Genomic DNA, 14,192 nt, shown 5'->3' on the forward strand with positions numbered 1-14,192 from the left:
GGACGGCAGGCGGGAGGCTGGCTCCCGGCGGGGGTCCCTCTGCGTGAGGAGGAGCCAGAGCGGCTTCGTGCCCCCCACACGGCCCCTGAGCAGCAAGTGGCCTTCGGAAGCCCGTCCTGGGAGACGGCCCACGCGCTGGGAGCGTCTGCGCCGAGGGCACGGGGCGGAGGCCTGGGGGGACTGACTTCTGGGGTCCCGGTGACTGAGGGCCCCTTTCTGAGAGCCCCAGCTTGGGGCGAGGGAGGAGCGGGAGGTGGAGGAGGGGCCAGCAGCCCACCCCCAGCTGACGGAGACGCCCCCCCAGCGCCCCCTCCCGCCGCGCCGAGGGGCCCGGGCCGAGCTCGTCCTGCTTCTTGTTTGAAAGCAGAAGTGAGGCCAGGGCGGCCCTCGCTCTAACCACGAAGACACGGCACTGAAAGCAGCTGTGACCACGAGCCGCAGGCGCCGACCTCAGGCCCGGGGGATTTCTGGGCGGTTGCTGATGCCAGGCGCTGGGTGGAGGCCCAGGGGGCCCTGGACGGAGGCGCTGGGTGGAGGCCCAGGGGGCCCTGGACGGAGGCTCGGGGGGCCCTGGACAGAGGCCTGGCCTGGCCCTGCTCAGGGCTTCGTCCTCCCGCCTGGGCCGGCTGGCTCCGGGGAGCAGGAACGGGCACGGGCGCACGCATGGCCATGGCTGTCGCTCTGTTTGCCTAAAGTCATCACAGCCGTGGTGACGTGCGGCCTGCAAGCACACGGATGAGGCGGGGCCGACCCGCAGGCGTGAGCACGGCTCTGGGGCCCCGCGGGGACCAGCGGGAGGGACGGCAGCCCCGCCTCTGGGAAGAGGAGCAGCCGCACGGAGCTCGCTGCGGGGGGCTCACCCCGGGCCCCTCGCCGGGAGCCTGGCCTCCTCAGGGCCGGAGGGCGCGCTGTGCGAGGACAGGAGAGGGCGTGCGGCCTTGGGCGTGAGGACTGCGGCTCTGGGCGGGAGGCCGGGACCCGCCGGCTCCCCTCGCACCCCCCCACCGCCCCCGTGGTCAGGGGAGCCCTCGGCGTGCAGGGCCAGGCCCGCCCTGCAGGCTCACCTCGCTGTCCTGGTGGTTGACCTCGCTGAGGCCGCACTGCTGCACCAGCACCGCCAGCAGCCTGCGGAGGGAACGGCACGGCTCAGGGAACAGAACCTGCGAGCCTCGGAGGCAGGACAGTGCAGGGCCCACGCCTCTGAGGGCAGACGGTCTCGGGAGAAGTTTCCGGAAAGACGCAGCGTGGGGGCCGGGCACCCGGGGCCAGAGCCCCTGCCTCCTCCTCTCCCGCCTCCTCTGGGTCTTGGTGCTCCTGGGGCCACAGGGGATGAGGGGGTCCTCGGGCCTCCAGCCCCAGCCCGTGGCCGGTGTGTGCTGGGAGCCGCCCCCTCTGTCGCTCCGTCCGTCCCGACACGCAGCCTCCAGCTGCCTCCCCACCGGGCCTCCCCTCCCGCGTGGGGCACACCAGCAGGCGGCGCTGGCCGCGTGGCTTCCTGTGTGTAAAACATGCACGTGTCTGAGCGGGAAAGACAGCGTCCGTGGGGGACAACGACCCGTGACCCTGGAGCTCGGGTTCGAGTCCCGCACGTGGTGAACGGAGGTCAGCACTCCGCCCGCGGGAGGGAGGCAGGCGGGTCGTGGTGAGGGGCCCGGACTCGGGGGCCAGGCGGCCTGGGGGCCACAGCGGGAGGCGCTGCACCACGTGGTGGAGGGTGAGGCGGGGTGCGGTGAACGGACCCCCGCTGAGCGCCGGGCAGTGATGGAGCGCGGCATCCCGTTCGGGGAGCCCTGGCCAACCCGCCACGTCGCTCAAACCCTCCTGCGTGCGTCCCCGAAACTCCTTTTCCACCACACGGGCAGGAACCCCTCCCGGGCTGGGCCTCCTCCGGGCGTCACCAGGAGGAAGCTGGTGTCTCCGGCTCCCCTCCCGAAGCCGGGGGTCGTTGGGTGCGATCCAGGGCGGGGGGCGCGGCTGTGACCAGCTCCGGAGGCCAGGCCGCCGGCCGTGAGCGCCAGGAGGAGCGGCTGGGGTCCCCGCGTGTGGTCAGCGGCTTCAGCGGCCCAGCTACCTTCGGCGCCGGCTGACCGGGAAGCTCTGACGGACGGGCGGGCGCGCCCCTCCTCCCAGGGTAGAGTCGTGGCGGGAGGTGGATGCGGGCCGGGACCGACACCGGCGTCCTGGCTCCCGAGAGCGAGCGGCGGTGTTTGGAGAAACACGGGCTTCTCTCCGCCGTCCTCTCCGCGGAGCACAGGAGCCCGGTCCCGGGGGGACGGAGCCCGAGACAGAAGGCGCTGGGCCCGAGTCGCCCTGTGGAGGGACCCCCCCCCCAGCCCGGAACAGCGACGTTCGACTCAGCTTGTACTGAACACGAGGCCTGGCCGGTTCCCAGCAGCCACAGGCCCCCCAGAGGCCGGGCTTCTCCTCCAGAACCGGTTCCGTGGGCTTCGAAGTGACGCTGAGTGAGGCACGGACAGCAGTTGAGAAAGTCAAAGCGGAATCGTCTTAAAAGACACATTTTAACCGTTTTCTGGAGCCCCCGGAAGGCGGCGGCTAACGTCGGGAGTCGTCTGGAACCTTCCTCCCTCGTCGCCAGAGGGAGCCGCCTGGTGCCGCCCGCCGGGGCCTCCCCGAGCCCCTGGTCCTGTGGGGCTGCGGGTGAACCCCGGTTTCCTATTCTCCCTGCATCTCATCCCACGGGCTGAGGAGCCAGGCTTGGCCGGGAGTCGCCCTGGGATTTCCCAAGCCTTTTATTCCGTGTAAAACAGACTGAAATGGAGAAATCCAGCTCCGGAGACGGGACCTGGAGCCCGAGCGCCCGGGGCTGCGCCCCTCGGTCGGTCAGAGCCCTGCCCCGTGCAGCCGGGGCCGGGAGCCTCGGGCGGGCGCTGCGAGGCCAGGGCAGGAAATGCTGTATCCGTGGCTCCGAGGGGCTCCCAGTGGAGTGGGGGGGGCATGGGGGGAGACGGGGGGGAGGCGAGGCTGAAACACGGACTGGGGAGCACGACCCCCCTTCGCGGCTCAGTGTCTCCAGGGAGGACCTCCGCGACGCCCACCGGCCCGAGGGTCCCAGCAGCCCCCGCCCGGGGCCTCCCCCCGCCCTCAGCCTCGTGGTCCCCCCTCTGCCCCCCGCCAGCGCCGGCCGGCTCTCTCCAGCATCGTCACCGCCCTCAGTGGCCGCATCTGCTTGCCGCCAGCGGCCACGCCACGCCACGCCACGCCTGCCCCGAGCGTGAGCCCGCGAGCGGGGGCTGCCGTCCTCACGGGGGACCGTGGCCAGGACGGAGCTGGCTCTGACTCGCACGCAGTCACGGCCACGAGCAGTCGGGACGGAGCGCGTGGGCGTGAGACTCAGGTGACGGCGAATAGTGTCGCTTCTCGGGTCAGACTCGCAGGGAGGGCCTGGCCCTCCGTTGACGCGTCCCCAGGACGCTCCATTTGCTAAGGGGGTCCCGACTGCACCCACAAAAAGGGAAAAGGGGTGGGTTGGTTTCCTTTCCGCATGGGGTGGCAGTAGATAACCTCTGACCCGGGCCTCCCCGCCCCCCACCCAGAGCCGCGCCCGCTCGCGACCCACCTCACGTCGGGCTCGGCCGTGGCGGCGTGCAGCGGCAGGCGGCCGTTCTTGTCGGGGATGCCGTGCTTGGCGCCGTTGCGGAGCAGACTCACGCAGCCCTCCAGCCAGCCCTGCGCAGAGAGCGGGCTCGTCACGGCGCCCGGCTCAGCCCGCGGACCGCGGCCCCGCCCCCCGTCTGGCCGACCCCGTCCTCCTGGGCCTCAGGGGTCAGACCCGGGGCAGAGCTGCAGTCGGGTGGACCTCGAGTTTTCCGGGGACCTGCACCCCGTCCGATGGAGGCTGATCCCCAGACTCTCTCCTGCCCGCCCCCAACCCCCCGCCATTTCTGGGGCCACTCGCTGGGGTTCACACTCACACTCGGTCCCTCGGGCGTGTGACGGTGAGGAGTCCGCTCCCGCCTCGCGTTCTACGGGTGTAGCCCCCCGTCATGCTTGTCCTCGGTCTGATCCCCCAAATTCGCCTCCCGGTCACTCCAGCCCCAGCCTCCAGGCTGAGCTCAGGGAACCCACTTCCCGTGACCAGGCCTCGGCCCCGCGCCCGGTTCCTTCCCAGGGACCACGGGACGCACCTCGTCCTCCCAGGCAGCCCCTCCGAGCCCGAGCCCAGCCGGAGCCCGTGGGGGGACCTGCCGCCTGACGGGTTTTCCTGATGCTGAATATGGGGGTGTCACCAACACCCTCTAAGGGCTCCCCGTGGCTGTGCTGTACCCACTAAGGGGCTCCCGGCTCCCTGTGCACCCCCTGCCGCCTCCCCACGCTGCTTGCTCTGAGCAGGTGCAGCCGCCGCTCCCCTCCTCTGGTCCGCGGGCTCAGGGACCCGAGTCCACCCGCTGGGAACCGCCATCCAGCACGCCCCCTCCCTCCATCAAGCGGACTCGGCGTGGAGGGAGCGCCCACACGGGAGAATCATGGGGTAACTCCCCCCCCCCCCGCATGGGGAGCTAAGCCTCAACACCCCAAGCAGGGCGAGAGCCAGGACGGAGACCCCCCCATGCTGGGAGCAGAGATCCGAACGCCATGCAGCGCGCGGAGAGAGAAGCGTCGGGAAGGACCTCCCAGCGGCAGCTCAGTGACGTCCCCTGTGACCGACCGGAGAGCGGACCCCCCCCCCCCCCCCGAGTCTGCAGCGCCCGGTCCTGAGTCGGCGTCTGCGCCGGCACCGGGTCTGGTTTTAGCGGCTACGTCTGAGCCATCGCGGTCTCTCCTGGGAGGAAGCCGGGGGGCCAGAGCCCAAAGGCGCTGGGCAGAGTCCGAGTGGCCGGAGCGTCCCGGCCTTTGGAAAACGGATCTGACCGCGGGGGCGGGGCGGGGGGAGGGGGAAACGTTTTATCGTTTTGCAACATTTCCTGGAAAGATGCGGTTTTCTCTTTCTTCAGAAAAGAGCTGAGGAAGCTCTCGATCGCCCTGACGCCCTGGCCACGGCTCAGAACCCACCGACCCCACAGGCCGTGCCGACCGAGTGCCGGACCCGCCTGCTCCTCCCGCAACCTGGGCGGTCACTCTCTAAGAGTTCGTTTAGGTTTTTATTGCTGTCAGAGAGGAAGGGGGGGATGGGAGAATCATGGACCGGCGGCCTCCTGCACGCCCTCTACTGGGGATCGAGCCCGCACCCGGGGCTGTGCCTGTTCTATAGGCCGGTGGCCGGCAGCTTCAGGAGCCTCCTCTGCGGCCCGCTCCATTCCGGACCCAGCGCTCCCCCTCGGGGCCACACCAACACCCTCCCCGCAGGCGCGGTTACTCGGGGGAGCCTGAGCCGAAGGGGCTGGGAGGAGGCCGTGCCTGTGTGGGATACTGACCCCACGCCGGCGACCCCTAACCGAGCGGGCCCCTAACCAACCGGGCCCCTAACCGAGCGTGCCCCTAGCCGACCGGGCCCCTAACCGAGCGGGCCCCTAACCGAGTGGGCCCCTAACCGAGCGGGCCCCTAACCGAGCGGGCCCCTAACCGAGCATGCCCCTAACGGAGCGGGCCCCTAACCGAGCGGGCCCCTAACCGAGCGGGCCCCTAACGGAGCGGGCCCCTAACCGAGCGGGCCCCTAACCGAGCGGGCCCCTTACCGACCGGGCCCTTAACCGAGCGGGCCCCTAACGGAGCGGGCCCCTAACGGAGCGGGCCCCTAACCGAGCGGGCCCCTAACGGAGCGGGCCTCTAACCGAGCGGGCCCCTTACCGACCGGGCCCCTAACCGAGCGGGCCCCTAACGGAGCGGGCCCCTAACGGAGCGGGCCCCTAACCGAGCGGGCCCCTAACGGAGCGGGCCCCTAACCGAGCGGGCCCTTAACCGAGCGGGCCCCTAACCGACCGGGCCCCTAACCGACCGGGCCCCTAACCGACCGGGCCCCTAACGGAGCGGGCCCCTAACCGAGCGGGCCCCTTACCGACCGGGCCCTTAACCGAGCGGGCCCCTAACCGACCGGGCCCCTAACCGAGCGGGCCCCTAACCGAGCGGGCCCCTAACGGAGCGGGCCCCTTACCGAGCGGGCCCCTAACCGAGCGGGCCCCTAACCGACCGGGCCCCTAACCGAGCGGGCCCCTAACGGAGCGGGCCCCTAACCGAGCATGCCCTTAACGGAGCGGGCCCCTAACCGAGCGGGCCCCTAACCGACCGGGCCCCTAACCGACCGGGCCCCTAACCGACCGGGCCCCTAACTGACCGGGCCCCTAACCGACCGGGCCCCTAACCGAGCGGGCCCCTAACCGAGCGGGCCCCTAACTGACCGGGCCCCTAACGGAGCGGGCCCCTAACCGAGCGGGCCCCTAACGGAGCGGGCCCCTAACTGACCGGGCCCCTAACCGAGCGGGCCCCTAACCGAGCGGGCCCCTAACCGAGCGGGCCCCTAACTGACCGGGCCCCTAACGGAGCGGGCCCCTAACCGAGCGGGCCCCTAACCGAGCGGGCCCCTAACCGAGCGGGCCCCTAACTGACCGGGCCCCTAACGGAGCGGGCCCCTAACCGAGCGGGCCCCTAACCGACCGGGCCCCTAACCGAGCGGGCCCCTAACCGACTGGGCCCCTAACCGACCGGGCCCCTAACCGACCGGGCCCCTAACCGACCGGGCCCCTAACGGACCGGGCCCCTAACCGAGCGGGCCCCTAACCGACTGGGCCCCTAACCGACCGGGCCCCTAACCGACCGGGCCCCTAACTGACCGGGCCCCTAACTGACCGGGCCCCTAACCGAGCGGGCCCCTAACCGAGCGGGCCCCTAACCGACCGGGCCCCTAGCCGAGCGGGCCCCTAACCGACCGGGCCCCTAACGGAGCGGGCCCCTAACCGACCGGGCCCCTAACCGACCGGGCCCCTAACCGACCGGGCCCCTAATGGAGCGGGCACACACATCGCCCAAGGTCTGTCTACAGGCAGCCCCGATCCTCCGGCCGCGTCTGACTCAGGGCCGGGGCTCACGCCTGGGGCGGCATTGGTCACAGCGCCCGGCACTTTGCAGAATTCTCCCGGTTCCTGTGTGGGTCCTGGGGACGGGGCCTGGTGCTCCTCCCTTCTCCCTCCCCCTCTTCCTCCTCCTCGCTCCCCACGTTCCTCCTCCTCCGCCTTCCCCCACCTCACCCCCCACAGGCAGGACTGCGCTCTGAGGGCACCCCACCCAGGTGTGAATGGGGCGTTCTTAGGAGGAGGTCGGGGTGTCCAGAAAAGCCCGGAAACACAGATGCCGCGAAGGGGGAGGAGGGTCCTCGTGGCCACAGCGTGTCCTGCGTGGAGGCTGCAGGGAGCCACGGCCACCTGAGTCCGGGGCCAACTGCGTGCCGGGTCAGTGTTGGAGGGAACGTGCCAGCGCCTGCATCCGCGAGCACCCTGCGCGGGACCCCACGGGCCACACGTGCTCAGCCACCCCTCGGTGCCCGGACTCTCGGCCTCACCAGGTAGGCGGCCAGGACTCGGCCTCACCATGTAGGCGGCCAGGACTCGGCCTCACCAGGTAGGCGGCCAGGACACGGCCTCACCAGGTAGGCGGCCAGGACACGGCCTCACCAGGTAGGCGGCCAGGACTCGGCCTCACCAGGTAGGCGGCCAGGACACGGCCTCACCAGGTAGGCAGCAGGCACACGGCCTCACCAGGTAGGCGGCCAGGACTCGGCCTCACCAGGTAGGCGGCCAGGACTCGGCCTCACCAGGTAGGCGGCCAGGACACGGCCTCACCAGGTAGGCGGCAGGCACACGGCCTCACCAGGTAGGCGGCCAGGACTCAGCCTCACCAGGTAGGCAGCCAGGACTCAGCCTCACCAGGTAGGCGGCAGGCACACGGCCTCACCAGGTAGGCGGCCAGGCACACGGCCTCACCAGGTAGGCGGCCAGGCACACGGCCTCACCAGGTAGGCGTCCAGGACACGGCCTCACCAGGTAGGCGGCCAGGCACACATTCTCACCAGGTAGGCGGCCAGGCACACGGCCTCACCAGGTAGGCGGCCAGGCACACGGCCTCACCAGGTAGGCGTCCAGGACACGGCCTCACCAGGTAGGCGGCCAGGCACACATTCTCACCAGGTAGGCGGCCAGGCACACGGCCTCACCAGGTAGGCGGCCAGGCACACGGCCTCACCAGGTAGGCGTCCAGGACACGGCCTCACCAGGTAGGCGGCTAGGACACGGCCTCACCAGGTAGGCGGCCAGGCACACATTCTCACCAGGTAGGCGGCAGGCACACATTCTCACCAGGTAGGCGGCCAGGCACACATTCTCACCAGGTAGGCGGCCAGGCACAGGCTGGTGCGGCCCTCGGCGTCCTGGGTGTTGACGTTGGCTCCCATCTTCAGCAGCAGCTTCGCCGTGTCCACCTGCCGCCCGGACACCGCGTGCATCAGGGGTGTGCACCCTGGAAGGAGACAGGCCACAGCCTTCGAGCACGGCTGCCGGGCCCTGTGCCCTTTGCCACAGAGCTGCCCCCGCCGCTCAGCGTGAGCGGAGGCTGCTCAGCACCACGCCCTGCGCCCCCTGCCCCCCCCCCCCCCCCCCCCGTGCCGGCTGGAGGCGCGTGCAGACGAGGACACTGCGCGCTGCTCCCTGGGCCGCGGGGGCTGCGGCAGGCGGGGCGATCCTGACTCGGTGACAGGGCGTCTGGGGGTGAGGAGCGCTCACCTTCGGTGTCACGGCTCTCCAGGACGGAGGGGTCCTCCCGGATCAGGGCGGTCAGCGCGCGGACGTCGCCGCTGGACGCCGCCTGGTACACCAGGCTCAGGTCCACTTCCTCCGAGGAGTCACCTGCGGGAATCAAACGGAGACGCCGTGTGCACAGAGGATCCCCTGGGTCGCGGCACCCCGAACGGCGCCCACGCGTGACTCACGGAAACCTCTGACCACGCACCGCACACCTCCGAGGACAGGTGACCAGCGTGGCCGCGGCACCACACCGCGTCCTGGGAGGGCGCCCGAGGGATTCCGTGTCCCTGAGACGTTACGCCCCCCGCCCCCGGCCTGGGGCTGCGGGAACCCGGGTGCCCAGCCAGGGAGCACCCCGTCTTTCTCTGAATCGTCACGTTTCCTGTCAGTGACTCGCCCACCGCGGAGAGTGGCTGTGCCTCCTGCTCTCTGTCCCCATGTCCTCCCCGCCCTTCCGGTCGCCCTGTCCCCCGAGGGCCCCCTGGCTGCCCGCCCACCAAGCCCTCCCCGAGGCTGGTCCGTGGAGACCCCGCAGGAGCTGGTGGGCAGGAGGGGGCATCTGCCCGCCTCCCCCAGGAGGCCCCTCGGGCCGAGCCACCCCTGCCCGTCTGCACGTCCACCAGCTGGTGTTCCAAAAGGGACCCACTGTGCGTGACTCCTCAGCTCCTGGCCCGTGTGACAGCGTGTGCACACCTGGGCGGGGGACGACACGGTCTGTGTGACAGGCGTGTGCACACCTGGCTGGGGGACGACACGGCCCGTGACCCAGGGCAGCACTGGAAGGGCTGGGGGCACATTCCGCTGCCGGGACCCCAGCCAGGCGCCTGCGGGTCTGCTCCCCCTATGCTCCCCACGCTCCCCACACGCATGGCCCCTGCTCAGGGAAAGCCCATGGCAGGGAAATCGAGATTGAGTTTTTTTACGGACGTGGCCATCATGCCGGAGGCACGGCAGGACGATGAAGATTCGCTTACGTGAGCCTTTCCGGGCACCCCCTCCCCCTCTCCCCCCCCCCCCCCCCCCCCGATTCAGAGCCTCTGCTCCAGGCGGGACGCAGGGAAAGCGCGTCTGGGGGGGGGGGCCGCCTAGAGCAGCCGGAAGGGGGGGAGGCCTCTGCACGTTCAGGGCGGGGCCAGCCCTTCAGCCGCCCAGACGGCTCCACGGGACAACACTGCCACCCACTGGTGAGGAGGCGTCTGTGGCCTCGACCGGCCCTGACCGGGACTCGGAGCCACAGGGACAGTGGGAGGTGAGGGGCTCGGCTGTGACATGGGAGCAACGCTGGCCTCGTGTGACGTCAGAGGCATCGCACGTGGAGGGAGCAGAGGAACATGGGGGAGACCCACCTCCAGGCTGGAACCCGGCCGCTGTGCGACTGGGGCGCGTAGCCTGTCCGATGGGCACCACTCTGCCCGCCTGTCCGATGGGCACCACTCTGCCCGCCTGTCCGATGGGCACCACTCTGCCCGCCTGTCCGATGGGCACTGCTCTGCCCGCCTGTCCGATGGGCACCGCTCTGTACCCGCCTGTCCGATGGGCACCGCTCTGCCCCGCCTGTCCAGTGGGCACCGCTCTGCCCCCCTGTCCGATGGGCACCGCTCTGTACCCGCCTGCCCGATGGGCACCGCTCTGTACCCGCCTGTCCGATGGGCACCGCTCTGCCCGCCTGTCCGATGGGCACCGCTCTGCCCGCCTGTCCGATGGGCACCGCTCTGTACCCGCCTGTCCAGTGGGCACCGCTCTGCCCGCCTGTCCGATGGGCACCGCTCTGCCCGCCTGTCCGATGGGCACCGCTCTGCCCGCCTGTCCGATGGGCACCGCTCTGTACCCGCCTGTCCAGTGGGCACCGCTCTGCCCGCCTGTCCGATGGGCACCGCTCTGCCCCCCTGTCCGATGGGCACCGCTCTGCCCGCCTGTCCGATGGGCACCGCTCTGTACCCGCCTGTCCAGTGGGCACCGCTCTGCCCCCCTGTCCGATGGGCACCGCTCTGCCCGCCTGTCCGATGGGCACCGCTCTGCCCGCCTGTCCGATGGGCACCGCTCTGTACCCGCCTGTCCAGTGGGCACCGCTCTGCCCGCCTGTCCGATGGGCACCGCTCTGCCCGCCTGTCCGATGGGCACTGCTCTGTACCCGCCTGTCCAGTGGGCACCGCTCTGCCCCCCTGTCCGATGGCCAGAGCAGCATGTACCCGCGGGCCGTGCTGGGAGCCCAGTGAGTGACTGCAGAGGCTTAGGCCGGAGGTCAGCCTCCCGTCTCGGCACACGAGCTGGTCATTCGCCCTGCGGCGCTGTGCGCATCGCGGCAGGCGGGCTGGCCCAGGGCAGCGCTCACTGCCCGGCACTGTGGTCACCACGTCGTCGTGGCTGGAAGGGCCTCCGTCCCCTCCCGGTGAGGCCCGCAGCCTGCAGCCTGCACAGCGGCGGCCGCGTTTGTCCGGGGCTGAACTTGTTACCATTTCCCGTTCCTCCTCCCCCGGGCCGGCTGGTGAGGCCCTAAGAGTTTGAAAACGTGCGTCACCCAGGAGGGAGCCGAGGTTCCAACGCCTGAGAGGGGGAAGGGTTACGCTCTTCACGTTCAGGCGAGAGCAGCCTCCAGGCCGCCTGGTGCTGGCAGCGGGGTGGGGGGGTGGGGGGGTGGAGGGGTGGGGGGTGGGGGGGTCTCCCACGATGCTGCCCGGGGGAGCGTCTGGCCACAGGAGGGTCCTCTCAGAAGGGCTGGGCAACAGCTCCTCCTGCGATCTCAGCCCTGCCCACCCTCGCGATTCCCCCCCCCCCCCCCCCGGGCACGCCGGTCCTCATCCTCGGGGAGCATCTGGGCCAAGGAGGGGGGGAGGGCGACTTGCTGTTTGGAGACGCTCGTCCGTGTGGGAATCAGGGATGAGGCGCTCCCACAGCATGAACGCACTTTCACTTTAATCGGACGGATTCTTAAAGGGAGACCTCAACCCGCAAAGCAGCGGCTCGTGTGGGTGCAGGCAGGTCCCTGCTCCGCCTGCAGGTCAGTGCCCCCCAGGCCTCGTGGGGTCTCCGTGGTGGGAGAACTGTCTCGGGAAGGCCTCTGGGGACGGGGCAGGAATGTTCCTGTTATTCCGCTCCCTCCTCTCGTCTCCTCAGCTCCCGGTCACCTGTGACTCCACCCCCGCTCTCCGGGCCAGAGCCAGGGCGCTGCCCACGGTGCCGCCTGGACGGGGACTCAGGGGCGAGGGACGGACCCCGCAGCCTGACGCCGGCGGACTCGGCGGGACACGACCGCGGCCTCCAGACCGCTAAGAAGCCGGCAGAGCGTCGGACCTGCTTTCCGCACGGACGGGCGAGGCGGTCCTGAGGGGTGGACGCTGGAGAAAAGCGGGGCCTGGCTGGCTTCTCTGGACCAGAAGGCCGCCACGCGAGCTGGGGTCCTCATGGCGGCCGCCCGCGTGGAGGCGGGTTCTGACCGAACGGACACGGCACGCGCAGAGGGTGACGGAGTCTCGTGCGTGAGAGCCGGCGTTTTCTCACTCCTCCAGAGCCGCCACACCCCCTGCTGGCGAGTCGAGGCTGCTCGCTGGGAGGGGCCGGGCGTAGGGACTCCCCAGCCCGTCCTCCCATGGCCTCCCGTGGTCCGTGTAGCCCTGCCCAGGCCGCGGTCCCCTGGACACAGTCCTGGGAAACAGGTGTGGTGGGCGGCGGCCCAGGGTCCGCGCTGAGGCCCACCCCTCTCTGTGCCTCCGCCTGCATCGCTCCCGGCCCTGCTGCAGCCACTCCGTCCGCCCGTCCGTCTGCCCGCTGTCTCCGTGGGTCCTCGCGTCCTCACTCGGCTCCCCTCCCTCAGTCAGCCGCCCCCCCTCGCTGTCCTCTCACGTTTCCTCTGACGTCGCCCGGACCCCGTGCAGCACCCACTCGGCTTCCTGTCCACTCACAGGTGGTCCGGGGTCCTAACTACACTGGGTGCTGCTGGGGTGTCCGCCAGGCAGACCCCACACCGACTGGACGGAGCTCTCGGGGCGGCACCCAGGCGGCCGCGTTTACAGAAACTGTCCAGGTGGTTCCGCTGGGGACCCCGTGTGAGAATCAGCGCTTCGGTGACCTCTGTGACCCTCCCGTGCGCCGCCGTCTGTCCACATCTGCCCGGAGAGCCGGAGGCCGCCGTCTCCACGCCGCGGGTTTGCAGGATTTATGGGAAACCCTCGCCACGCCCACGCTCAGCTTCTCGAGGATGTCGCCGCGGCCTGCCCAGCGGAACGTGTGCACGGCCTCTCCCGCGTTCAAGAAGGGGGAGGGTTTCAGAGCGAGGAGAGCTGCTCAGCGTCCCTCGGCGCCCCCCTTCCGGGGGCTGTGCTCAGTGGCCCTGGCGTTCTGGGACAAGAACGCACGTGACCCAGCCACAGCCACAGCCACAGCCACAGCCACAGCCATGCCCTCGCTGCACTGAGCAGGCTGGCTCGGCAGGAGAGGGAGCGAGGAGCCGACCCGGGGGTGGTGACGGCGAGGGCAGGAGCAACGCCAACAGCAGGCGCCACCTGCACGCGCCCACGGCCGTGGCACCGTGACAGGTGCGCTCTGACGTCATCTCAGCCCCTCCCAGCCCCTGCTGGGTAAGCACCATCCTCCGTGTTTGCTGAGGAGACCAGGCCCAGAGAGATTAGGTAACCTGCTCAGGTCACACAGCGAGAGAGCCTCCCCCTGCCATCGGCCGCCAGGCCACGCCCCCCTGAGAGGAAGCGCCGGGAAATGGGGCCGAGGGGGCCGGGACGGGCTAACGTGCGGAGAGAACCAGGCCTGGGCGGGGACCTGCTGCGAGTCGCTCCCATAAAAGGTGCACGAGGATAAACACCACACGTGAACACGTTAACCAGGTTGGCTGAGCTCGGCGAGACACACAGAACCCGACGCGTTGCCTCGGGCTGCGCGGCGCAGTGGTGTCCCTTTCAGCCAGAACGCGGCTGCGGTCGCTGCTGCTGACGGTCAACAGTGAGACACGCTGCACCATCTCCTTCTCCACGGGGTTCGCATCCAAGCACACACACGCACACACGTAAACGCACGCACACATACACATGTGCACACACAAACACATTGTGCACACACGCACATGCACACTGTGCAACATGAGCCAAGACATGGAGAGCAAACTACCCACACACACACACACAGCCACGCAGAAACCTCAATGTAAACCCGCTGCTCGAGCAAACACAGAAAATAATTCGCGGTGACACCGGGGAGGCTGCGGGGAGGGAGCTGTGGGGCGGGAGCCGTGGGGCAGGAGCTGTGACACCAGGGAGGCTGCGGGGTGGGAGCCGTGGGGCGGGAGCCGTGGGGCAGGAGCCGTGACACCGGGGAGGCTGCGGGGCGGGAGCCGTGGGGCGGGAGCTGTGGGGCGGGGCGATGGGAAGAGGAAGCAGCAGCGCAGTTTCTAACGCGGCTTCGCAACCTCGTGCTCACGCTGCGGCCGACACGAGAACACGGCGGAGGATGCTAGGACCCTGAGGAATCGTCCGGTCGCAGAGAGGGGTTCAGACGCCA

The 14,192-nt window shown here is 70.4% G+C and overlaps 1 protein-coding gene across 1 annotated transcript in view; it reads right to left on the reverse strand.

The window, feature by feature from the left end:
- ANKRD55 (ankyrin repeat domain 55) overlaps positions 1–14,192 on the reverse strand; it is a 34,759-nt gene that overhangs the window by 19,632 nt on the left and 935 nt on the right. Inside the window, exons 2-5 of the mRNA XM_054714373.1 lie at positions 8,667–8,789; positions 8,273–8,403; positions 3,578–3,687; positions 1,065–1,125 (exon numbers count right to left, since the gene is read on the reverse strand). Coding sequence (XP_054570348.1) covers positions 1,065–1,125; positions 3,578–3,687; positions 8,273–8,403; positions 8,667–8,789 — 425 coding nt within the window. The remainder of the gene's footprint in view (positions 1–1,064; positions 1,126–3,577; positions 3,688–8,272; positions 8,404–8,666; positions 8,790–14,192) is intronic.

This window comes from Eptesicus fuscus, chromosome 4 (assembly GCF_027574615.1).
Source record: "Eptesicus fuscus isolate TK198812 chromosome 4, DD_ASM_mEF_20220401, whole genome shotgun sequence".
Classification (NCBI taxonomy): domain Eukaryota; kingdom Metazoa; phylum Chordata; class Mammalia; order Chiroptera; family Vespertilionidae; genus Eptesicus; species Eptesicus fuscus.